Source organism: Gadus macrocephalus, chromosome 22, assembly GCF_031168955.1.
Source record: "Gadus macrocephalus chromosome 22, ASM3116895v1".
Classification (NCBI taxonomy): domain Eukaryota; kingdom Metazoa; phylum Chordata; class Actinopteri; order Gadiformes; family Gadidae; genus Gadus; species Gadus macrocephalus.
In genome coordinates, this window is record NC_082403.1 from 14,315,161 (window position 1) to 14,339,506 (window position 24,346).

Here is a 24,346-nt window from a genome sequence, read left to right on the forward strand (position 1 = left end):
ACAGACAGACAGACAGACAGACAGACAGACAGACAGACAGACAGACAGACAGACAGACAGACAGACAGACAGACAGACAGACAGACAGACAGAGAGAGAGAGAGAGAGAGAGAGAGAGAGAGAGAGAGAGAGAGAGAGAGAGAGAGAGAGAGAGAGAGAGAGAGAGAGAGAGAGAGAGAGAGAGAGAGAGAGAGAGAGAGAGAGAGAGAGAGAGAGAGAGAGAGAGAGAGAGAGAGAGAGAGAGTGAGTGAGTGTCATCAGTAGGCCGCTCCATCCTTGGTGAGTCTGGCAGCCTCCTGGCTCCTGGGCCGTGGCGGCTGGGCGGGGAGCAGCTCATCGTGTCACTATCTGTTCTACATGCCGCCCCTGCTTGTTGTTGTTCCATTTGGGGTCCCCCATGTCTCCCCCCCCCCCCCCCCCTCACACCTGCTCTCTTGCTTGTATCCAGATAGGGTCGAACTCTGCAAGGAAATGTATTTCAATAATACTACTTAATATACAATAATTGTGTAATGATAATAGTATTTTACATTTTTCCAACATATATATTTGAATCCTATGGAGTCAGAGCGTGTCTATTGGAGTCAGTGCAGACACCGACACTGACAGCAGTGTGAGCAGAGTGCTAATGGGGAGCTTCCTGTTGGCTACCACCACGACAGCAGCAGATGCAGATGTGGTTGTGTTTGAGTGTGTTTGTGTGTGTCTGTGTTTGTTTGTTATGCCAACCAGGGAGCGGAACACAAGTTGTGTGGTTTGCATCGAGGATAGTTGATTATGAAACACCTGTAAGTGCACGCTGCCTTACTCCAGGGCATCGCTGCCCTCCTCATTGTTCCCGTAATGCCGACCTTCTCAGTAACAAACACTTGGCTAGCCTTCATGTTGTCCTACCAAGCTAGAGTCCATGTTATCATTTATTTATTTATGGTTTATTTGATAGGGACAGATCAAAAATCACCCCGTTGGCTCGGCCCTGAAAATTTGCTCTCTAGTCTGCAGGATTCGGCCCTTCCTCACAAGGAAAGCCCATCAGCTCTTGGTCCAAGCGCTCGTCATCTCCCGCTTGACTACTGCAACTTGCTCCTGGCTAGATCCCCTGCCAGAAGTGATCAAACCTGTGCAGCGTATCCAAAACGCTGCAGCACGCCTCGTGTTCAGCGTGCCAAAATTCCTCCATGCTACCCCCCTTTTCCGTGACCTCCACTGGCTCCCTGTAGTCGCTCGCATCAGATTCAGGATGATGGAACCGCCCCTGACTACCATCAAGCGTTGGTCAGACCACACACCCCAGCTCGAGCGCTCCGCTCAACTACTTAAGCTAGCCATCGCTAAGAGCAAGCAAAGGTTGGTCATCAAAGTCACAACTCTTCTCTGTTTTGGCACCGCAGTGGTGGAACAAGGACTTAATGGCCTTGTTCCACTTTGAGTCTAGCACTTATTGTATGTTGTACGTCCTTGCACTTAATATACGCACAAGATATTATTTGTAATATATGTATTTGTATTAATACTTTATTTATCCAGGTTAAAATTCATTGAGAACGGTGTTGTCCCAGCCCTCTACACACCTCACCAACAGTACGGTGTTGGCCAAGCCCTCTAAACCTCACCAACAGTACAGTGTTGTTGTCCCAGCCCTCTACACCTCACCAACAGTACAGTGTTGTTGTCCCAGCCCTCTACACCTCACCAACAGTACAGTGTTGTTGTCCCAGCCCTCTACACCTCACCAACAGTACAGTGTTGTTGTCCCAGCCCTCTACACCTCACCAACAGTACAGTGTTGTTGTCCCAGCCCTCTACACCTCACCAACAGTACAGTGTTGTCCCAGCCCTCTGCACACCTCACCAATAGTACGGTCCAGACTGGCTCTCTACACACCTCACCAACAGTACGGTAGTGTTCAAGACCAGCACCAAGGTTAGGGCCAGGGAGAGGAGAAGAGGAGAGAAGGTAGAGGAGAGCAGAGTAGAGGAGAGGGGAGGGGAGAGGAGGGGAGGGGAGAGGAGAGGAGAGAAAGGATGGGAGGGGAGAGGAGATGGGGAGAGGAGAAGAGAGCAGAGCAGACGTGAGGAGAGGAGAGTATGAAGGGGCTTCAGGTTAGAGTTGTCTTTACATTGAAGCGTGTATCGGGTGCCTTTAGGAACTGCTATACTGAGTGTTAATGACAATGGGTCCTCGGTTCAGAGGCAGGCAGGGACGAGCAATCGACTGCTTAAAACACGTGCCATTTAAGCCTTTTGTTTTGTTTATCGAGAGAACTCAGTGCTGTAGCTGTATTAAGCTTCTCCACTTCCAATCCCTGTTTTCAAAATGTACTCTATCACACCCATATTGACACAGTGTCTGCATGTCTTTCAGTTCTATATGCATTTGCACAAGGTTGGCGTTGGTGCAAGCAATACACCCTATATAGCAGTCAGTTTAACATCATCTGCCCACCTATTCTGTCTGTTGCCATATACATTCTGGTGTTTGGAGATGAAACTGAGGAAAAATGAAAAGCAAAAGATGTACTTAAGAGAGGGGAGAGGTGAACCCACTTCAATGAGACGATGCGGTCCTTTAAACAGCCTCGTCATACCCACACAACGCGGCCAGATGGGATCTGTCCATTGGTCGGTAGCATGGCGATAGCTCCATTAGCTTGTTGTGATGTTTGTAGCATGCGTAGCGCCCATAAACCCATGTCAGGCATGTCAAGTCTTTGTTATTTTAAAAAGATACAGCAATGTAAATCTACTATTCAACTTTGTATTTGCCTTAAAAGCCCTCAGAAGGCCATTTTGCATTATAAATTGACAAAGTTGTTTTGTTCTTGTCTGTTATATGCTAACACGTGTTTGTTAACTATTAACTATATATTTTTTTACAAACAAGTTATTAACATAGCAAGACCAAAATGTGTATTGCAGTGATTGTTGTTGGTGCATTCCTGTTCCGTCTCGAGCGCTAGAGATGTTGCTGCACATTTAATGTCCTACATAGTGATGCGTGGAAAGAGGAGCGAGGGAAGGCCCGACGCTGTAGTAAGAAGCTATGAGGTCTCAGAGTCCAGGCAAGGCAAGGGGGCAGACATTGTTCATAGGTTTTATTACATATGACTGACAAAGGCTCATAGTGACGCAAGTGAAAAACATAAAGGAAGCCGTTACTGTTTACTATTTGATGAGTACTATTCATAATCTGCTTCATAATTAATTGAATATTATCACGTCATAATAGCTTCTGCTACATTTTCATGCATATTTTAGAATGATGATCCAATTGCGGATTTCTATGAGCCTATATCCATGTAACTTTTTTCGACAGGCTGTTGTGTGTGATATACTGCGAGGATTGCTCACCAGTGACTTTCTGGTGTGGATCGTGATGTGTCTCAGCCCCGAGAGGTTGGGAACACAACACTGGGCACATCAGCAAGCACATCACTGCACCTCAGCCAGCACTATCCAAGAGGCTCTCACCTATAGCAGGTCCCGCTACTGCAATAAAACCTGATACAGTCTTCCAGATTTATTTAAAAGGCTGCTTGGCTGAGACATCCTGTTTGAATTTATTATATATTCATTGTGTGTCATTACATTCCCCGAAGTGCCTGTATCAAAAACAGCCATCGCAATATAGATGGTGTTCGTATTGCAATATTGATATAAATTTAGTAAATTCTGCAGCCCTGGTGTTATTATTAAATCGGTAGCGCTAAATGTGGAAAGGGGAATATGGCCCTGGGGGATTTATGTCCTGCAGAACAGGAACTCGTCTTACCTCTTAGCCCAAGTGTTTTGATGCCCTCCTATAGGCCTGAGTCATACAGATAACCCCTAATCCTGGAGTGTGGAGAAGGGCTTCACCTTCTAAACATAGTGACACAAGGAGGGGAGCAGGATACACTGGCTCATTAGGCCATCCCCTAATAGTGTTGGAGCTCATTCAGAAGTATGGACGGATAGCGCTGCTAGCCCTAGCAGTGCTAACATATTACTATGACAAAATACTGACAGAAGTGGATGTTAATCAAACCAAGCCAAATAAGGGGTTAGGATCAGTTGTACCTCCCTTCTAAATGGAACCTTCGTCTTTTGCTTTCATGGCGCAATAACATCATGTTAGGTATCTCTGAAGAGGATGAATTGGATTGGTTAAATACTGATGCTTTTGTTCCGATAACCCTATTCTGATAAAAGGGGCCAATGGCTATGGTACCTGAACTCAGAATTAAGGGTTTTCCCATGGAAAACCCTATTAGAGAGGCCATATTAATGACAAGATAACATGGAACAGGCCAATATGGATGGAGGTCCCGGTGCCTGGGTAGTCAGCGTGGTTTTACTAGGAAACAGCAAGAATAACAGAAAAACTGCGCCAGTTTGTTTCAAAGGAGGGACTTTATATCGGTATTAGTTTAGTATAATCAGTCCATGAGTTATTAGTAAACAACAGTCAGAAAGTATGCCCTGTTACAGTTAGTTTTCCACTGAGGAGCAGTGATTTGGTCTGGCTGAATTCTTTCCCTGCAGGGGTCGCTAACGCTGATGAACAGCAAGCTAACCCTGCCTCACTTCACTAATGCACCGCAATTAGCCTCCTTTAGGCAGTACACACACGTACACACGTACACAGACACTAACACACTCATTGCAGCTCTCGGCATCCAGCGGAATTACACACACTCGCCTTTCCTTGTCTAGTGTACACAGACACAAATACAATTATTCCATATGTAGAGCAATACACACACTGATAACTGACTCACTCCAACCATCTGTGCCTAATAAACATCGGTGCCGTACCGTGGACGAAATAATGCTGCTCTATGTTCAAGTTAAATACAAGTGATAGCATAAATAACAAAAACACCTACGAAAGTCTACAAAAGACATTCCTGCACCCAGCAAAACCTTTCATCACAGAGCCGGGATGAATTAAATCCTAACAGCGCCTTTGAAAAGAATGCATTGCTCACGAATGTAAAATATGAACACGGAAATCATGATTATTCATGTTGACTGGGGGACCACGTTAACCTTTGTAATTACATTAGCATGAGACATGAACGTCCCCGGCGCCACATGTTGCAAGGCGGGAACCGAGGGACGCCAGTGTGCGTGCCCGGGCCCCTCGTACGCGCGCTCGGCTGAACCGACGTCAGGGGAAACCACGACGGACAATTAGACGTTACAACGATTCAATCAGCCGAGCCTTCATCAGTCTGGACTCGGACCTGTCGCTGGTGACATGGAGCCGCCATGGCAGGAGGGGGGGGGAGAGTATTGTAAAAAGCCACTGCGTATCTCACACTTCCTTCAGGACACCGACACCCTCTTTATGGGCATTAGTATGCATTGGCGACCATGTACCAAACGCCTCGCTGAAACACCACCCTGACGATGAACCGCATGTTTGTTCCATTTCCCCTCAAAAGCACAATATCTGGGAGGAAAACAAAGATGTCCGTCGGGGATAGAAGGTCATTTATATTCGATATTTTATGTGGGTAATGTTTCCAACAGCCCATTTTTGGTCCGCTGTCATATATTGTGGCCGGATCTCAGTGGAGCCTTTGTTTTTATTGGAATAGTCTGGTGGACGACATATGATATAGCCTTGGATTAGAACCATGTGAAGGCTCACACTCACAATACCTCAATCTGTGTTCCCTCATGGGGCGATTTTGTCACAAACACAGCATGGGTGTCTCAGAGCCTTGAAGTGGTTCACCGGAATGTTCCTTAATGCTGAGGGGTTAGGCTGAACCTCACGATGGAGCCTTTAAACACCTCTAAGCATGGCAGGTATTAAATCACATGTCCGTCAATCAACATCCTCTGTGGCTGTCATGTCAATCATACATTTGATTTGACTCAAATATGCGTGCTCAAATATAATGAAATCTTAATAACGTGCAAAGAAAAAATGTGTGTGTGTGTGTGTGCATCTTATTAAAAAGCATAAAGCAAAGCTTTGGTATACGATGAACTGTCCAATGATTGCATATTGACGACGAGGGGGGCAGGCGTAAAGGTTGAGTGCAGGCGCGCACGCTCTCTCTCACTCACACACACACACACACACACACACACACACACACACACACACACACACACACACACACACACACACACACACACACACACACACACACACACACACACACACACACACACACAAACAGATGTGCGTAATTGGTAGGCAGCAGCAAGCCATCGTGCTTTATGACCACAAGCCAGGCTGCCATTATTATTAGCGGCTGGCCACTTGGCCGAGCGAGCCCGGTCCTCCCTCAGCACCATGGACAGCGACAGTCCCTAAACCCACCCGGCCAACACAACCACTCGGCGGGAAACGTGGCTCCAGTTCAGCTGGCTTCAGTTGGTGTATTTGATGGAGACATTAGCCTGCTGATGTTTTCAGTACAACACATTACACAAACAATACTAAGAGTAGTTCTAGTAGCCTATAGCGATGCACATACTGAATACCCATCGTCGGATTGGTAGTTGTTCACAAATCCTATTTTCTAACGACTATATTGCATGGAACCAGCTCCACGGATCCGGATCAGAAACAGGTTCAGAAGGAGCTCGGGTCTCCTCGAGCCTGAGGATGATGATGATGATGATGAAGCACACACGCATGGCGAGGACGGAGAGACAGAGCACACTGCACCACGATGACACGGCAGAACAAACGGCCAAACTTACTGCGCCTCTGAGTTTGGGGTTGAGGACGGCGGGTCCCGCTGATGACTCGCGGAGGGAGGAGTGCCATGGTCCTCCCGGCGGGCGTGCGCGCGGGCGTGTGCACGGCGGTGGCGGGCGGGAGATAGCTCCGCGTGATTGGACCAGGAGCAGCTACGCGAACACGCGCGGTTGAGCGCCAAGAGCCCGGCGGACGGGATGCTAGGGGCTAGGCTATCAAACACTGTTTTAAAACACCGTGTTACGGATGTTTAAAGGTCCAGTTGCACCGTGTTACGGGTGTTTAAACGTCCAGAACCGCGGTACGAAGCTCTCCTCCCGGGGAAGTCCTCACAGTCCTCCAGCCCTCAGTGACGCCTCGACACTACAGTCAGACAGTTCAGGCTCACACACACACTTGTGCTTTTATTAAGTGCGTTTGGTAAACAACGGTATACGATTTCAATAAATCAAATATTAAAGTACCAAAATCAGGAACAAAGTTACACAGGACTGAGGTTTCGGTTAGCGTCTTCCATAGTAACTAAACACCGTGTCGCTGCTGCCTCGGAATGGTACTCACACACACCCGCCGCCCGCTCTGCTGCCATGCTCCAGAGCATTAACAGCCCGTGTCCACAGTAATGTATGCAAAAGTGTGTTTCATGGAGACTAATGTCCGGAGAGCGTTGAGGTGGATTCATTACACGCTTGTTTCGTGGACCCAAATTAAATCCTGTCAGTACATCAACGACAGCGGCGTGGCATCGGGGAGAGAGCGACGGTACACATAAACGACGTTACACGGTGCACCGCTCTCTCTCTCTCTCTCTCTCTCTCTCTCTCTCTCTCTCTCTCTCTCTCTCTCTCTCTCTCTCTCTCTCTCTCTCTCTCTCTCTCTCTCTCTCTCTCTCTCTCTCTCTCTCTCTCTCTCTCTCTCTCTCCTCACTACGTCATTGGGAGACAGGGACGCGGCTCCTGCTCTGCCTCCTTCTCGTCTGCAGTAGAACAGCAGTACAGCCACACTACGAGGGGACGAGTCGCGGAGTGGGGGGGGGGGGGGGGATTGGTTGACGTTCAGACAGATGGCGCGCTCACATCCTAGATAAATAGTGCAGACCTCCCCCTCGCGCCCGCCTGATGGCTCCCAGCGACTGACCACTGTCACTGTCTCAGGGACGACTCTGCTCGGGAGCGCTGTCACTTTGATCTATAGAATAATTCTTAGAGGACAATAGACTTCTTTTGGTGCTATAGGCTATGCTGTGACTGTTGTGTGGTGGTGGTACTGGTGTGTGTGTGTGTGTGTGTGTGTGTGTGTGTGTGCGCGTGTGTGCGTGTGTGAGTGATTGTTGGTTGAGAGAGAGAGACACAAAGAGAGAGAGGAGAACTTAAGACATTATGCAGATGCGTTGTCTAGTATAATAGATGTATTAATTGCAATTAATTAATATTTAATTGTTTAATAAGTACTTATGGTACCAGAAACAAACTAATAGAGTAAAATAGATCCAATCATTGCTAATTGAATATAGACTTAACAAGTGCAACTCACAAGATGTTCATTCTGGGGGTTTTGCTGAACTTCTTGAGGCAACATTAAGACTTGCTCATGAAGGCTTTTGGAGTTTACATGAATGGACGAGTTGCAATTAGAAATTAACTCTTATCAACCTAAACCCCGACAGAGCACTGAGCGTTGGTCAGACTATCGATCATCTCCCTTCAAGCTGGAGGTACCTGATCCACCCTGGGGTGGCTTGAGATGAGGAGGACACAGCAGCTTCTCCCGACCAGTCTGGTCCACAAGATGACTTGTCTCCATATCCCTCCACCATCACAGCCTCGGTGTCTTCTTCACGTCTCCTGCTTCATCATGTGTGGGAAGACGAGATGTGTCATACTGCCTGTCTGACACACACACACATGCACAGGTAATTGCACACACACACACACACACACACACACACACACACACACACACACACACACACACACACACACACACACACACACACACACACACACACACACACACACACACACACACACACACACACAGAAACAGCACCTTTCTTTCAAATATCTTCCTTCAAGGTTACAGGAATCACAGACTGCCTTGACTTACTTACAGACAGCTTGGTAAAAAGGTCTGAGACAGCAGTATGGCTGTCTGGAATGAGGCAGTGTTTCATCTGGCATTAGGTGTAGAGCTGTGAGTGGCAGACATTACCAGCCTCAGTATGCAGAAATGTTCTCATTACATCTGTTGTAAGGTGGGTAATGGGCACGCATTTTATACCCCTCCCCAATCATCTCTGTCTTCAACTTCATCAGGACAAACAATGCTAAATGCAGTCAGCGACGATGCTGATAAGCCGTTGATACACGCACACACAGACAGACACAGACACACACACACGCACGCGCGATAGATGTCAGTTATGGCTTTGTTGACCTAAATCCTCACTATCCCACTATGCCAATGTTTGCTTCCAGTAACAACCCCCAACGATGAACCAATCATTATCATTTCCATGCCTCATGTAACTCCACGTGTACCCGCCAAAGGTCACCCGCTCCCACGAGCACACTGATTACCCATCTGCAACCCGCCAATACTAGCATTTATTTATTTGCCATACTTTTTAATATTTTCTTTGGAAGGTGGGTTGTAAAGTGTTACGCTGTGAGGGAAAATGATTGTGGTTGTTAATGCGCTTTACACACACACACACGCGCGCACACACACACACACGCACGCATACATAAACATTTTAGAAGCCATATTAAAATACAAATGTAATAGTTGAAGACGGCTTTGAATCCAAGATGCTGATATTGATCATTGAACGGCGGGCCTCTTCTCACGCTGTGATCATGACCTCTTTCATGGCCAAATAAGATGCACGCCACAGTAGACATCTGAATGAATAAATACGCAGTTTTGACTCATTTGATTAACTCAATAAATACAGACAATTAGAAATAATTTAGAATTAGAGGAGGTGGGGCAAACATTTAGTCCAATTTACAACAGGTGTGTATATTAAGCATTTACAAATGTAGAACCATTCCCCTTGTGTGTAGTGTGAGGCTAGTGGCATCTAGCAGAACAGGCTAAATGGGAAATTGAATACCATATTCCTAAGTATCTCTATTAGTTTATAATCCCAAGTGAATAGGAATCGTGTTGCTTTTAGATGCGTTAGAATAAGCCCTTAATATAGACATCCACCCTCTTCCCGGGAGAGGACATCATGTTTCTAGAGTAGCCCAGAATGGACAAACAAGGCTTATTTCCTTTTCTATCATTATCACTGTCTCACTTGGCAGCTATGACCTATAGTTTACAGACTCAATAACAACATACTAATTATAAATCTATGAAGGAGCTGTAGTAGACCATAATATCCTTATGTTAAACTACTGCCACCTTACAGGGCAGTACAGGTAGCTCTCCTACGTTTTTCTTACGGGAGATTTGAGGAGGGGTGGGGGGGTATTCTTTTGATTGCGACCTGGAACCTCACCAGTAGATGCTGCTAAAACCTACACACTTTGCCTTTAAAGTCCAAATGTTTACGTATGACAGTGAATCCAATCTATTACTTTTAGGCCCAGCCTGTTAGTTTTGGGCTGACAAGAACATATAGAATGAGTCAGAATAAATGCTGTCCATTAGAAACATGCTTTAGGGCTCCAAGTGTTTTTCCAATCTGCATGTTGGAGATGATGTCCAATGTCACATGTTTAATACTATTATCCCATTCACAACTATTTAGAGACTATGGTTACTGTACATCACTATAGTGGGACAGTTAGCAGCTTCATCAACAAGAAAAGTATACATTTGAGAAATAAAATATAATGTCTCTTTCCAACCATAGTATTAATGTTAGCAGTACAGGCAATAAGAGTTAATACCATGAACAGACCATCCCATGGATATGTGATAGTATGGCTGAGGGAAGTGGTCATAGAGGCTGAAGGCACCGTAAAGACACAACCTCTCAGCTACCAGTTAATCATGTGAGGCTACTGAGGTAGGGATCATGTCAGTATAAATAATATATGCCAAAGTTCATGCATGTATTCATAAGTGTAAATGATCTGAAGAATAACTTCCAACCATTTGCCATGTCTGTGATTGAATTAAAGTGGTGGTCTGAACTCCCTGTTCATCTGGTGGACTGCAGTATTTCAACTTAGACCAGACAAGCATAGCCATGTGCAAGAGAATCTTGATCTCTAGATTGTTGTTAACACCAGCGAGCCCATGGATGCATCAATGCCGAAAAGTTTCAAAAGGAAGTTTCCAGAAAACTAAAACCTCCATAATCGTTGTGCGATGATGGTGAGCGATGGTGTTCTCCAGGAAACCTTCCCCACACATCCCTTTCTCATGCAGCTCCTAGACTAACTGCAGCAAACACCACGCCATAGGTTGGCATGGCACTAATAGCATTCCCTCAGACTATCCTTAACAATAATACTTTGAGTTCGGTCTTAATATGAATCGCATGTCCAGGTTTCCAGGAGATAGAGAATACGTATGGTGCATAGATCAACATGTAAAGACTATTGTCAGTATGGCGTGGATGTCTGTGGATGAGTTGATTTGCTGAGGTGCCTGACACGGACAGAATTTTACTTTGTCTGCCATAAATATAACAATTTAAAAGAACAATACTTATTTTAAGTCACAAAAACCAAAGAAGGGCAGCACACCGTCCATGCATTATTTATGGCTGGTAAATGTAATCCCAATGGAAAATATCTTGCACCTTAAACTGATTTATGCAGCAATGCTCAGCATTCGTCTGAATTCAGAGAAATTGCTTATCTCAATTTAGCTTTCTGTAAAACACAGAGTGGCGTTTTGTTGTTTGGCTTGCTTTGTTTGTTTTTGCATTTACTTAGACTCTGTAGGATGTTATGTAGATAGGCAATAGCTTCTCCCCAGACTTCATCAGAACATCACCACAATATGGCCCTCAGCTTAAAGAACCATGTCGCCATTTATTCATTTGCAACTAGAGAACCTGTCGATGCCCCCCACAGTTCAACACAACTATGGGGGGCAACTTTGTCTCGCATGCCTGAACCCCCCCTTCATCGGAGTCCCCTCAGTTCCATTCTGATCCAATCAGGAGCATTAACTGATTCATGCCTTCATAAGCTCACGCTTCTGTTGTGCTGCTTGACAAAGCTCTCATGTCTCTTTCTGCTGAGTGCACCACTCGTATGCGTCGCCCTATCAGGAGCCAGCAGGCTGCTTCCTGATAGGGCGCTTCCTGGCGGGGCGGTTACTGCCACCACAGGGTCCGCCGCCACCTCTGCGCTCTCTGCCTTTCCCCCACCGTCCCGTCCTGCGTCGCGCCTCTTCCCCGGGCCCCTGAGGGCCAGGTCCCGCTCCCTGTCCGCCTCCTCGCTGGCCAGGCTGCCCGGGTCGCTGAGGTCCCCCAGGTGCCCCACCGAGTCGCACTTCTCCAGGTCCGAGGCGATGGTCTGCAGGCTGGCCACCGAGGTCGCGTCCCCGGCCGAGTCCTGCTGGCCCCAGCCGAACTTCCTGTGCCGCTCCACCCACTGCCGGGTCTTCTCCCCGTCGGCCCAGTCACTCTCCAGGGCCCCGGCTCCCAGGCCTCCCCCTGCTCCTCCTCCTCCCCCCGGGGCCGCCGCCGCCGCCCTCACCTCCGCCGCCTCCGCGCCCACAGGAGAGCTCCGCGCGCCGCAGGACACGGGCCGCGCCCGGCCGGGCGGGACCCTCCCCCTGTGGGCGTGGATCTGCTCGCTGATCTGCTCCAGGTTGCGCAGGGCGACGGAGTAGCGGGTCTTCACCTTGGCCACACGCCGCTCCAGCTCCACCACCTTGGCCTTGTGCTCCTGGAAAGAGATTGCATGCTTTAGTTACCAAGTCACGTAGCTCAGTCACATAAGTCACATGGCTAAGTCACATAAGTCACATAGCTCAGTCACATAAGTCACATGGCTAAGTCACATAAGTCACATAGCTCAGTCAAACAAGTCGCATAGCTCAGTGACATAAATCACAAAGCTCTGTGACGTAAGTCACATTATAGCTCAGACAGTCATATAAGTCACATAGCTCAGTCACATAAGTCACATAGCTCAGACAGTCACATAAGTCATCCTAAAAACTATGAATGTTGCACAAATCTGTAACCTGTATCATCAAGCAGGGATCCCCGGTAAACCGGGTCGACGTGTACAGAGGCGGAGACGGTGTGTTCCATTTCTTGAATCTAGATCCACTGGTGTAAACAGCCTCATCCTAACATTACCCTACTGGCTTTAAGTGTGGGGGCTTCTAGTGAAGCCACTTGCAAGCATCTCAACGAGCTAGCAATTGGCCTACATTCATGTTCAATTAGGAAGCTACGTGGAACAAGCTCAGGATGTAGTGAAATAATTGAGCTCAAGTCAATAATATGCTAATTAGTGGGATGGGGAATTAATCAATTTAGGGGGTTAAGAAAGTGTAGTGGCAAGGGCTCTCAGCTTAAGGTTGTGGTCCCATGCCCCATGTCCACGCCCCTCAGAAAAAAGCCTGAAGGACTAGCTCCTTCAAGGACAGGTCCAGGAGATAACAGGTCCAGGAGATAGATTTTCGTACAAATCGTTAACCTCATTCATAATTGCCAGAGTCATATTTTAGCCAAATTCAGATACATAACCTAATTCTGCTGATTCACTGTTCCTCATTGGCCTATCCTTAGCCAATCAGAGTGCTTTTATATTCCTGAATCACTATCTGCCTGAGCCAGCTATTTGAGATATTTGACAAATAGCTATGTCACGCTAAATACAATATGAAAGATATTACAATAATATTTAAATACGACTATTATACTATGTGGCTAACGACACGCTAAACGCCCTTTGGCAGTGCGGGTATAAGGATGTACATTCTGTCAAAGTATACTGGTAACAGAGGTTTTAGTGAGAAGAGACTGTGTTCTGGCATTTACTTATCATTTTAATCAATCAAACTTTACTTTTGTAGCCACTGATAATATAATATAGAATATACTGGGAAATGGTTTTGCAGGATTTTGCAACACACTTTCCCATTTGGGATAATGAAGAGTTTCCTTTGCATAAATGTGTTGTGACAAAACACAAAATAAGAGATAAAAATACTTCTAAATATAAAGTCAAGTCCGATAACGCATGCTGTGCTCAATTATCTTATTTAACAAAAAATGAGATGTTTGTTGGAATACAATCATTTGATTGTCTTGCAAATTACATTTCGGTTTCTAATTAGCGACGAGGTTATGTTTGTTTTCGGCAACATGTTGAGAAATCAATCTGCCGATATACCAAACCTGATGCGCAGTGTACATATTTGAGATTGGATATGATTAACCTGATCCCAAACCTTCTATTGCTGTGATAAATGCTATTTGAATAGCGATTGCCATTGCATAATAGACAGAGTACCGGTGATGAAAGCCATACTTTCGTTTTTTCTCTCATTAGATCTGAACACTTGATTTGTACAAGGCGTAAACTCTAAGTACACGCAAGCCCTGGCTAGCCTTCGCTTGCATGTGGATGACTTGGAGAAGCTCCACTGGCCATGAGGGTTGGGTCCACTGGGTAACATGAGATAAGTACGCCGGTGGTCCACAGTGTATTAAACGAGGAGCCATCATAGATCTAAAAGGTGTCAACACCTAACCGCTCTTGTGAATGTATTTCGTCAAGCAGCTGTTTTTGCGCATGCAGTTTTTGAGCCTGAATAAGGTAAGGTTATTCGTGGGATCTCCTGGGAGAGACACGTTTCATACTCGGGAACGGAAATGTGGATTTTACAGAGGAAATATGAAAGTCAATGTGTGGTGTCCACTAAGGAGCTCCGGGGAATCGGCTGTACCATGAGGATGAAGGAGTTCAAGGTTGGTTTAATACATCGTGTCACGTTGCCACCGTGCACTGCTGCTACGCACCTCCAGAATGTAGTTGAACTGCACTTTGAGCTCAAAGTAGGGCTTGGACTTGACGATGACCTTCTTCAGCGCCTTCTGCAGGTTCTGCACGCGGGCCTCGGCGTCCTGACACAGCTGGGTGACGCGCTGGTGCTCCCGCTCGCTGCGGAGACGCTCCTCCTCCGCCTCGTTCACCTGGGGCATTGTGGGTAAGAAGGAAACCTCTGAGCAGCAGAAACATGACCTCTGGAAGCCAGTTTGCCCCAGGGCTTCCTGAAGCCAGCTCCCCCCCCCCCCCAGGTCTTCCTGAAGCCACCAGGGGCCGGTGGCACCAACTGGTCTTAAAGGGGACATATTCTACCACCAGGTGTGAGTGTGATTAGCCTTACAAGTCGTTTAGAAAATCTGCCACATATGACATCATTAGTGGGTGTGTCCACCTAGATCTGTGCTGGATAGATGAGCAACGTTTACTTCAGTCCACTTGGTTGGCTGGTAGACTGATCTATCCAGCACAGATCTAGGTGGACACGCCCACTGCTGATGTCATATGGGGCAGATTTTCGAAACGGCTTGTAAGGACTAATCACACTCACACCTGGGGGTATAATATGTCCCCTTTAACTCAACCTGGTCGTAACTGCTAAGTAGGTCTTAGTTAAGACATGGCTTTAGAATGGAACTAACGCGGGTTGCACCAACGGGACCTACTCCTGGTCTTAACTACGGCCGGTCTTAACCATGCGCGGCCATGTGAATGTTCCATGGAATGCGCACATCACCGCGTTGCTAGGATACCTCGTGCCGACACGCTATTTACTATTTTACTTGACATGCTGTTGGACACCGAAATAAATAATTCATTCTTTCATTCATTGTCATTCATCAATTGTGTTACTGCCTAACAATAAAACACTGCAAACAAATGTAATTAAAATATGTATTTGTGTTGTCTGGTTTACAACGAGCAGGCATTTAGACGGGAATGGTTATTTTTGACAGAAGCAATGCATTGAACATCATCAAATGACAATTGGAGCAAATTTAGGTGTTTTGAGACTGTAAGAGAGATCTGTTTAATGTGTCGGCCTATATAAAACATATATACATAATTAAAACAATATTCAAAACTGATTAATAAGTTGAGCACGGACTAATCGGCCAGCGATATCTTCGATTGCTCTGGCTGGACGCAGGGAGAGGGATTCTCTTGGAGATGCAGATGTTGTGTGAATAAATAAACGTCCAATGGATTGCTTCTGTCCCTAATTAATCTTTCCCGTCTAAATGCCCGCTTGTTGTACATCTATTATACGTGCCATGGTTGCGCTGAATGGATTGGATGTAATCGCTATAGATACGCCTGGTCTTAGTGAAAAGAAGGCTAAGCCCAGTTGGTGCAACCGGCGTAACGGTTAGGTTGGACTTAGAATGCAAAGTTACGACCAGGCGTAGTTAAGACCAGGCTTACGCCCAGTTGGTGTAACCCAGCCCAGGGTCTCCTGAAGCCAGCCCACCCCCCCCCCCCCCAGGGTCTCCTGAAGCCAGCCTCCCCACCAGGGCTGGGTAGCAGCGGTAGCAGCAGCAGACCCCCAGGCAACGCATGTCAGGGCCAATCAATCTCTTCACGCCACAACAAAGTGACCTTTAGAGTTGAATAAGAAGAAACAAGAAGCATGTACACCCGAACCTGCGCACGAACCAGTATACCCACAGCAGAGGAATGACAGCACATTGATTGGCCTGTGTGTTGTGGGTAGTTGAGACTGTACGTATTTAAACAGCATGAAGAACATGCACGGAAATGTGAGGACATGGCCATGATGACAAAGAGAGGCGCTCAGTGCTCAGTCACGATGCACCTGCGGCAGCGGTGTGGAATAGAGGCTTTCATGGGTAAAAATAGTTCTGTCGATAAGCACATCCAACCTTGATATAAAAGAAACGGGACATTAATCATCATTGATTAGCCGGAGCAGCGCTGCCCTGCAGGTCAGTGTGGTTCCACACTACATACTAATCAGACTACACGCCAACGACACCACCTTCCACGCACAACCCCTGACCTGTGCCATTTCATTCAGCTCGCCATATTCCCCATGGTACGCAAACAGGCCAGTGTAAAATGACCTGTATCAATTTGGCTTCTAAGCAGTGGTTAATATATCATTTAACGATATAATTTAACAGGTTGGGTTTGTATTATACACTAAATATATATTGTAAGTTGCTCCTCACTGATTGCTCCTCACTGACTGCATTCAGCTTACATTGCTGCATGTGCAATGAATGATTGACAGACATTCATTTGAAAAGACAAAAGGGCTACATGCTACGCTTTTGACACATTAACACGCACAATAAGAAGATGTGTCTGTCAGTATCGGTCCCAAAGGGATCCTGCACATTAAGTGCACAGCAGGCAGAGCCGCGTACCGCATGCACTGTAAGACTTTGATGTAAATTGACAGCGAAATTCTTGCAGTAATCTACGGTAGTCTACGGAGTCCCAATGATCACCTTACTGGTGCTGCCGGTACTTCTACAGTGTAGCTACTAGGTAGAGCATGGTTCAGATCAGTGTTCCACGCCTGGGACTACAGAGCAGCACCGCTGGGCAGGAGCTTTACAGTCTGTCAGCCGCCCAGAGAGACCGCCATTAATTACCATTCTTGCCCAACACACTGTAATCAGCTTCGGTTTCACTCTGAGTTTATCGTTCAACTAAAAGACATTTCAATTTGGCGCATTGCTAAAATATATCCACGGCTTCAAAGCTCTTTGTTTGGCCTGCACTGAACTTCAGTTCTGCCCCCCAAAGCTATCAATCACAACAAAGGGAGCTGTCCAGGAATCTTAATGAGCCTGGAAAAAAATAATTTTCCCATCTGCAAGAGCCCCCATGTCTCCTGCTCATTACCGGATTAAATGGCGATTCAAGGTTGACTTTAAAAGAAACCCACAGCCCTGACTGTTCCTGCTCAGTGAGTGAGTTCCTGATTGGGTTGTTTCCTCTCCTTACATCTTCTTTCTCTGTCTCTCAAAGGACAAGGTGGGGGGGCGTGTGCAGGCACCCCTTTCCCCGGTGACTCCCTTAGCTCCTTCTAGATGCATCTCTCCAGCACTTCCTGGCTCTGCTCCTGGGTCTCGCCCCCATTGGTCGGGTCACGTACCTCAAAAGGGCGGCCTACCAGACGCCTGAACCCCAGGAGTGGGCTCCCCTCCCCATGGAGGATGACACCCTCGATTTGGTCAAGGATATAAACGGCAAGATGAGGGACTGGGTCTCTCTTATAAGGTAACACAACGCATGTTTGAGTGACAGTACCTTAGCATTAGCATGTCTGTGTGGCGCTGTACCTTAGCATTAGCATGTTTGTGTGGTGCAGTACCTTAGCAGTATTATGTCTGTGTGGCGCTGTACCTTAGCAGTAGCACGTCTGAGTGACACTGTACCTTAGCAGTGGTTATGACTGAGTGACGCTGTACCTTAGCATTAGCATGTCTGAGTGGCTGTACCTTAGCATTAGCATGTCTGAGTGGCTGTACCTTAGCATTAGCTTGTCTGAGTGGCTGTACCTTAGCATTAGCATGTCTGAGTGACTACCTTAACATTAGCATGTCTGAGTGACTACCTTAACATTAGCATGTCTGAGTGACTGTACCTTAGCATTAGCGTGTCTGAGTATTTGTACCTTAACATTAGCATGTCTAATGACGTTGTACCTTAGCGGTGGCGTGGTTGAGCATCTCCTGCCAGGTGGGGTCCAGGGTGTTCCTGTCGGCCAGCAGCCCCTGCTCCGCCACGTAGACCATCTCCCTGGACGCCGTGTGCATGGACACCGCCCTCTCGTACCGCAGGGCTGCCTTCTGGGTCTCCTGCTGGGCCTGGGACGGGGTTAAAGGTCACGTCACGTTCATGACCGAAGGCTGAGGGAAAGGTTCCCCCTCACTCATCGTTACAGCGCCTCACGGAAAGAGCACGACAAATATAACGTTTAGAGGACGAAGAGCAGGCAGATTCAACCTTTTAAGCTTCAAGCAGCCAAGGGGGATAGGGGATATAAAAGAAAACAATATCTATGAATTATAGGAGTTAAAATAATAATAAACACGTAATTGAGGAGGACGGTTTGCGTACATTAAGACAATCCAGACATATTTGTATGTCAGCCACGGACCTATAACTCTAATATCTTCTGGTATGCTGAAGTTCACGGGGAAGCGATGTCTGAATTCATTTGGGAGGAGATAACACAAAATGGTGACTTTTGGACGTACAGCAGAGGACAGCGCAGACAGATGGGGTGGAGGAGGGGGCTGCGACTGTGGACAGGGAAACCAATGTTTAAGGTAAGATCGATGACTGCTTGACTAGCATGGATCTTTATGACAGGGAGATATCCGGCGCCTCACTCCATAGTTGTCAGAAGGGAGGTGGTAGCTGTTTAGTAGGCAGTTTAGTAAAACAGCAGTGGAGGGATTTTGTTTTATATTCTGCAGAGTATAGAAACACAAACATTGGCAATTCCAAGATTTTTTGATTGGCTCTAGATTTTTACACCATTGAAAAATGTTGGCACTGGCAATTTAAAATTTACCATCCATTTACCCCCTTATTGCCTTCAATTAGACCCCTTCCCCTTATCCTCCCTGTCTTCATTAGCTCAATTACTGCCTACAATTATCCTGTGCAATGTTGATTGTACAGTTCTTCAAGGAGCACATTTTAGGCAATCAGTTCTGATCGATTAGAGGCAGATCTCTCAGCTTCGGCATTGGCTCACTAACGATATGGAGGCTATATTAACGTAATCTATATGCACGTCAACAACATGAGGGCCCTAGTTTACAGTGAAAACTTAACTAAAATAAAATAGTTTACGGTCAGAATAAGCTTGAGAAAGTAATGCATAAGGAGAATTTCCAGTTCCACACTAGAGTACATTTGTTTCATATTCTAAATCAATTTCATATACAACAAAGGCTTGAGTGAATATTGAAGGCCTAACAAATACATAACAGATCAAATGAAAACAAATACATGTTGCCAGGTAGTGTGTTTAACATTTAGCAGCAAGGGCAGAGCTCAGCACTCATCTGGCCACCTTATTCACCAGTCCTGGTCCATTCAGACATTTTCTGAGACTCTTGCTGAATATGGATGCCAGCCAGTTTCCCCAAAACCTGCTGTATCACTAGCCTCTGGTATTTAAACTGAATATCTCTTGGTCTTGGCTGAACCGCAATTGATTTCCATTGAATCACGGCATTGATTGGTTCAAAATCTTCCAACCATCAAATTACATAAGAGAGCTTTGGATCAATCTAATTGGAATAGAGCAAAAACAAGTTTGTCTCTGATAAAAGCCTTCTTTTTTCATTTCTGTTTTTCAGTCCAGTTTTGATTGCTCCGTCGATTTCCACACTTCCTCAGCACGACCAGTGTGTGAGTCTGCACTCTGCGGCACTCGTGTCCAGTGTTGACTGAACCTCCCTCTCTGAGCGCTGAATGGGGCTTTCAATTCGACATTTTAGAAAAAGGATTTAAACGGGCTCAAGGCCAGACTGAACTCTAGAGAGAACTAGAATGTGAACTATTGAGCCCAGGATGGTCTCAAAAGGCTCCTGGATCACCACTTTGGGCGAATGTAAACACCTTTTTTTAACAGAGACTGGACTCACCCCCGCGCTTTTCAGAGAAGAAGCCCTCCGGACCTTCACACACTGGTAGCTCTACTAACTGCCTCCAGACATAGGCCTCCTAGCGCTCCTCGTAACTCTGTTTCCCTCTTCCCAAACTGGTTCATTAGTGCAAGGAGAACCGCAAGGTTCATAAGATTCAGCCCAAAGGAACACCAGTGGTAAAGCTGGGGTAGGCACTTTGAAGAAACCAGCCAGAGTAAGCTACATTTTTAAAGGATCCAACTGGAAAAAAAACACTCCCCTCCCTTCAGGTCTCCCTCCAAAGCCCCTCTCCTAAAACACAGGACTAGCTCGCTAGCTTTAGCACAGGTCTGCCTAGCCTTGCGGGAGACCCCGGTCATACGCAGTGAGCACACGGGTAGGTAGGTAGACAGACAGGCAGGCCATCCAATAATTCCATTCAGGCTTATTACATGGCTTTAATAAGCCTAAATGACGGGCCTATAAGGCTCCTGTGACAGCTGCAGATACCGGATTTAATTATTTATTTTTTTCTGAGCATTTGATGTATTGATTAATTTCGGGATGTAAAGAGAATTACAACAAATATTACAAAAGATTGTTCTAAAATAAATTGCCTTCCCTAGCTTTAAGAAAACACGATGTAACGATTCCTTGGGTAGTTCCAGGGATGGAAATTAAAAACTTTGATTGATAGATAAGGCCTCAGTAAGCTTCCGTTGATTAGATTAATACAATAAAGACGCTTATTAAAACATGAAATATAATTCCACTTTAATGGCCCTTAATGGCAGTGTAAGTTTGTTATAATAAGTGTGAAGTAGCTCAGTATTACGACAGCCATCACTGATGTAGAGTGTTGGGTCAGTAAAATTGGTTTCCCATTTCCCACTTTCCTGTTAACAGAAAATTAATTATTCTGGTATCACGTTCCTACTTTATCCAATCAGGGTAGAGAACTTCAGAAAGAGGCGGTCCTCTCTGCCCGTTGAAGGGCAGCGAGCAGGATTCACTGTGGACTGAGAACCGCAAAACAGGCGAAGGAGTTGACTCCAGCACTCCCATGAACGATGACATTTAATAAAAAATGGCTCAAAGTGCAAGTGAATCCCGGTTCAGCTCGAATTCAAACACTATGTGACTAAAAAAAAAAGGGGTTGGGTTTGAGTTTTTGTTGGTTACAACAAACAAAAACATTGTAAACAATTTTTTAGAGCCGTTACCGCGCTTGTGTATGAGCGTATAATGAGCGATGTTGTGTATGAACTGCGCCACATACCGTGGCGTTATGCTGCGAGTGTCCGAGGAGCATCACCCTCCGTCAGACGTGGACATAAAAATCAATCAATGGCAAGAAGAGCTCCACACAGACACACACACACACACACACACACACACACACACACACACACACACACACACACACACATTGTGGCATTACACTATAATTGTCTGTGAATCATAACCCTCTCTCAGGCCCTGACATCAACATCAACCACTGCCCCGAAACAGCTCGACACAACCACACACACCTGGCCGCTTTGGCTCCTTCGTCGTGATATTGAAAGGGATACAAAAAATACCAGTTTGGAGCGGAGTGGAACATTGACAAATTGGTTTATGGAGACTAAAATAAGACTAATTTAGTAAAACAATGGAGTAAAATCCTATGTCTTGCCAGTTACAATGATAAAATACCATACTATGTTGATGATCATAGGGCACATTACCACATTTAAAAGGTTGACTGTTGATTTTGGGTTCACTGCCCCTTTTAATGAATCTAATAATCTTATGATGCCGACTAACACTGTTGTATCTCACTTGTGTGAGGTCAATTAACTTTTACAATAAGCCCATCACCCAGCAGAGTTCCTAGTTAATTCGTTACTTAGCCTTATATAATAGCACTGGCCGGGGTTCAGCCACTTCTAATGGCATGCATTAGTCTGGAAAGGAATGCTGTACCAATCAGTGACACACAGCTCCTGCAAACAGGACAGAAGAGTCTTGCGTTCCCCTAGTATCTCTGACGGTACTTTTCCCTTTCATGGTACGGTACGGCACGCAAGCACCGAGTTCAAAACAGAGTCTCCTGTGTTGCTTTCCCTCCGCACAACACCGCAGTTAACTGGACCGTGTGGACGGAGGAGTCTGGGCTTTACCACAGGATGTGGTTTCACATTAACAACAGATATTGAGTAGAAATTGTGAGAATATAATTGGATACAGAATTAAAGACGGATTGAATGAGGAATTGCTGAAAAGAGAAAGACAGTTTTACGGGCGATAATGAAGGCAAGAAGGACTATGGTATAAAAATAAACTTTTCACCCACAAAATGAAACACTGGAATGTTATGTTAGCTTTTACAGACACTATATGTATGCTTTAACATTAATGTGTATGACTGTGTTGTCCTTTCCAATGTTGTGATATTTAAGATGTTTTTGTTTCTGAACCAAAATCATATCTCAATGGTTGATGATTGAAAATGTAAGCTCTAATCAATATGGGCATAACATAGCATGGGCTGGGCTGGTGGTGGAACGCATTGAGATGTTAAATAGGGTTTAGACCGGGGAGCTGAGAAGCAGTGCAAACTTGGTGAAATGTTTTTAAAACAATGATATGAATGGCAGATACACACCTCTTTGGCCAGTCTGCGGGCTTCATAGTAGGGCCTGGCCTTTTCAATACATGCGCCCAGCTTCGCATTTTGAGCGTTTAGTTTTCTGGCAGAATCTGTGAGTATTTTCCTGTAGCTAGACCTAGCGTCCTGCAAAGGAAATCAAAACTTTTTTAGAAGTAATAAAAAGTACACCAAATAAAACACTTTGATTGAATCAATAACAAATGACATTACAATTACAGAGACAGTTGAGTTTTTGATCATGAAAGGGCTGGTCAGAGAAACAGTGCGTTTGTTTATGGTCAATGACAAAGAGCACTCACATCCAGCTGCAGCTCCAGCTTGTTGATCTCATCACTGGCCTGATTGAGGTGCTCCAGCTCTCCCTTTAAAGACACAATTCAATTATTTCTTAATTCTAAATCATGTGGTCAGATTTGTAGTTGGATAGCACTTAAGTTATATATAATATTAGACATGTAAGATATCATTTTAGGTGTCTGCAGGTCTAAAATACAACACCAGAAGTCTAAATCGAGCCAATATTTTGTATAACTGCATTAAAAAAAAAATTCTTTCAGCTTGTAACCACCTCATCTAAAAAAGTGAAAGATATATAGCTACTAAATATTACTATATCCATTAATATATACACATTGCTACTTTTAACCCTGTGTGTGTGTTTATCTTTCATGCCTGAATTCTCGGGTCCAGTTCCTCTTCGTATTTATCGCCCCCATCATCATCGTCACATTTCTCCTGCGTGTTTGTTTCTCCCTCATCCCCGCGTTCCGGCTTCATCTTGCCGGCTGTAGTCCTGCCATGCCCTCCTCCTTCTTTCAGCCGGCTGTCTCCATCCTGCGCCTCCTCTCCCGGGGTCTCCTCCCGCAGGTCCCCCGGCTCAGGCTCCCCTGAACACGGTAGCGGTTGACGCGAGCTCTCCGGCTCCATTTGCGGCCTGTTGCGATCTTCTCTCTTTATCTCCGGTGTTTATTTAATATAACTAGACAGCGTGGTACTCTGCGCCGACTGACATGTAAAACCCTCATAATGTAATTTATGTTCCGATATCCCCGGTTTAGACTAATCCCCCGTCATCCTGGAGAAGAGGTGCTTCCTCGGGAGCCGGCGAGCTGATTCCTGCTGTCTGATCTGAAGGCTTTCTGCTGGACGACTGGAGACGCTGCTCTCCCTCCTCACCGGCTCAAACTGTATTCTTCGCGAAAAGTATTTACTTCATGCAAATGGGAAGTATTACATTTTAGTTGTGTATAAATATTAAAGAGACCCTTATCAACATTTGGGCGTCATGTCCAAAAACTATTTTGGGCGACCTAAGAGCAAAATAACATATACGTCAATAAGACATAATAAATTATTCCCATTAGGCCTACGGCTCAAGAAATTC

The 24,346-nt window shown here is 45.7% G+C and overlaps 2 protein-coding genes across 2 annotated transcripts in view; both read right to left on the reverse strand.

Annotated features, from left to right (window-relative positions):
* Positions 1-7,693, reverse strand: part of LOC132451566 (gamma-aminobutyric acid type B receptor subunit 1-like) — a 37,032-nt gene extending 29,339 nt beyond the window's left edge. The window contains exon 1 of the mRNA XM_060044138.1: positions 6,705-7,693. Coding sequence (XP_059900121.1) covers positions 6,705-6,775 — 71 coding nt within the window. The 5' untranslated portion in view covers positions 6,776-7,693. The remainder of the gene's footprint in view (positions 1-6,704) is intronic.
* Positions 7,694-9,468: 1,775 nt separating this feature from the next.
* sh3bp5lb (SH3-binding domain protein 5-like, b) lies at positions 9,469-24,248 on the reverse strand. Its single transcript, XM_060043097.1, has 6 exons — positions 23,635-24,248; positions 23,262-23,324; positions 22,957-23,085; positions 18,366-18,527; positions 14,661-14,834; positions 9,469-12,570 (listed from the first exon to the last, which is right to left on the reverse strand). The coding sequence occupies exons 1-6, from the start codon at positions 23,887-23,889 to the stop codon at positions 11,860-11,862; spliced, it is 1,494 nt and encodes a 497-aa protein (XP_059899080.1). The 5' UTR covers positions 23,890-24,248; the 3' UTR covers positions 9,469-11,859.
* Positions 24,249-24,346: the final 98 nt, after the last annotated feature.

Coding starts and splice junctions, on each gene's coding strand:
- sh3bp5lb (XM_060043097.1), bottom strand. CDS start 23,889: ATGGAGCCGGAGAGCTCGCGTCAACCGCTACCGTGTTCAGGGGAGCCT. Junction 23,086..23,261: donor AGCTGGAGCTGCAGCTGGAT/GTGAGTGCTCTT, acceptor TTTCCTTTGCAG/GACGCTAGGTCTAGCTACAG. Junction 18,528..22,956: donor CCCGCAGACTGGCCAAAGAG/GTGTGTATCTGC, acceptor ACCCCGTCCCAG/GCCCAGCAGGAGACCCAGAA.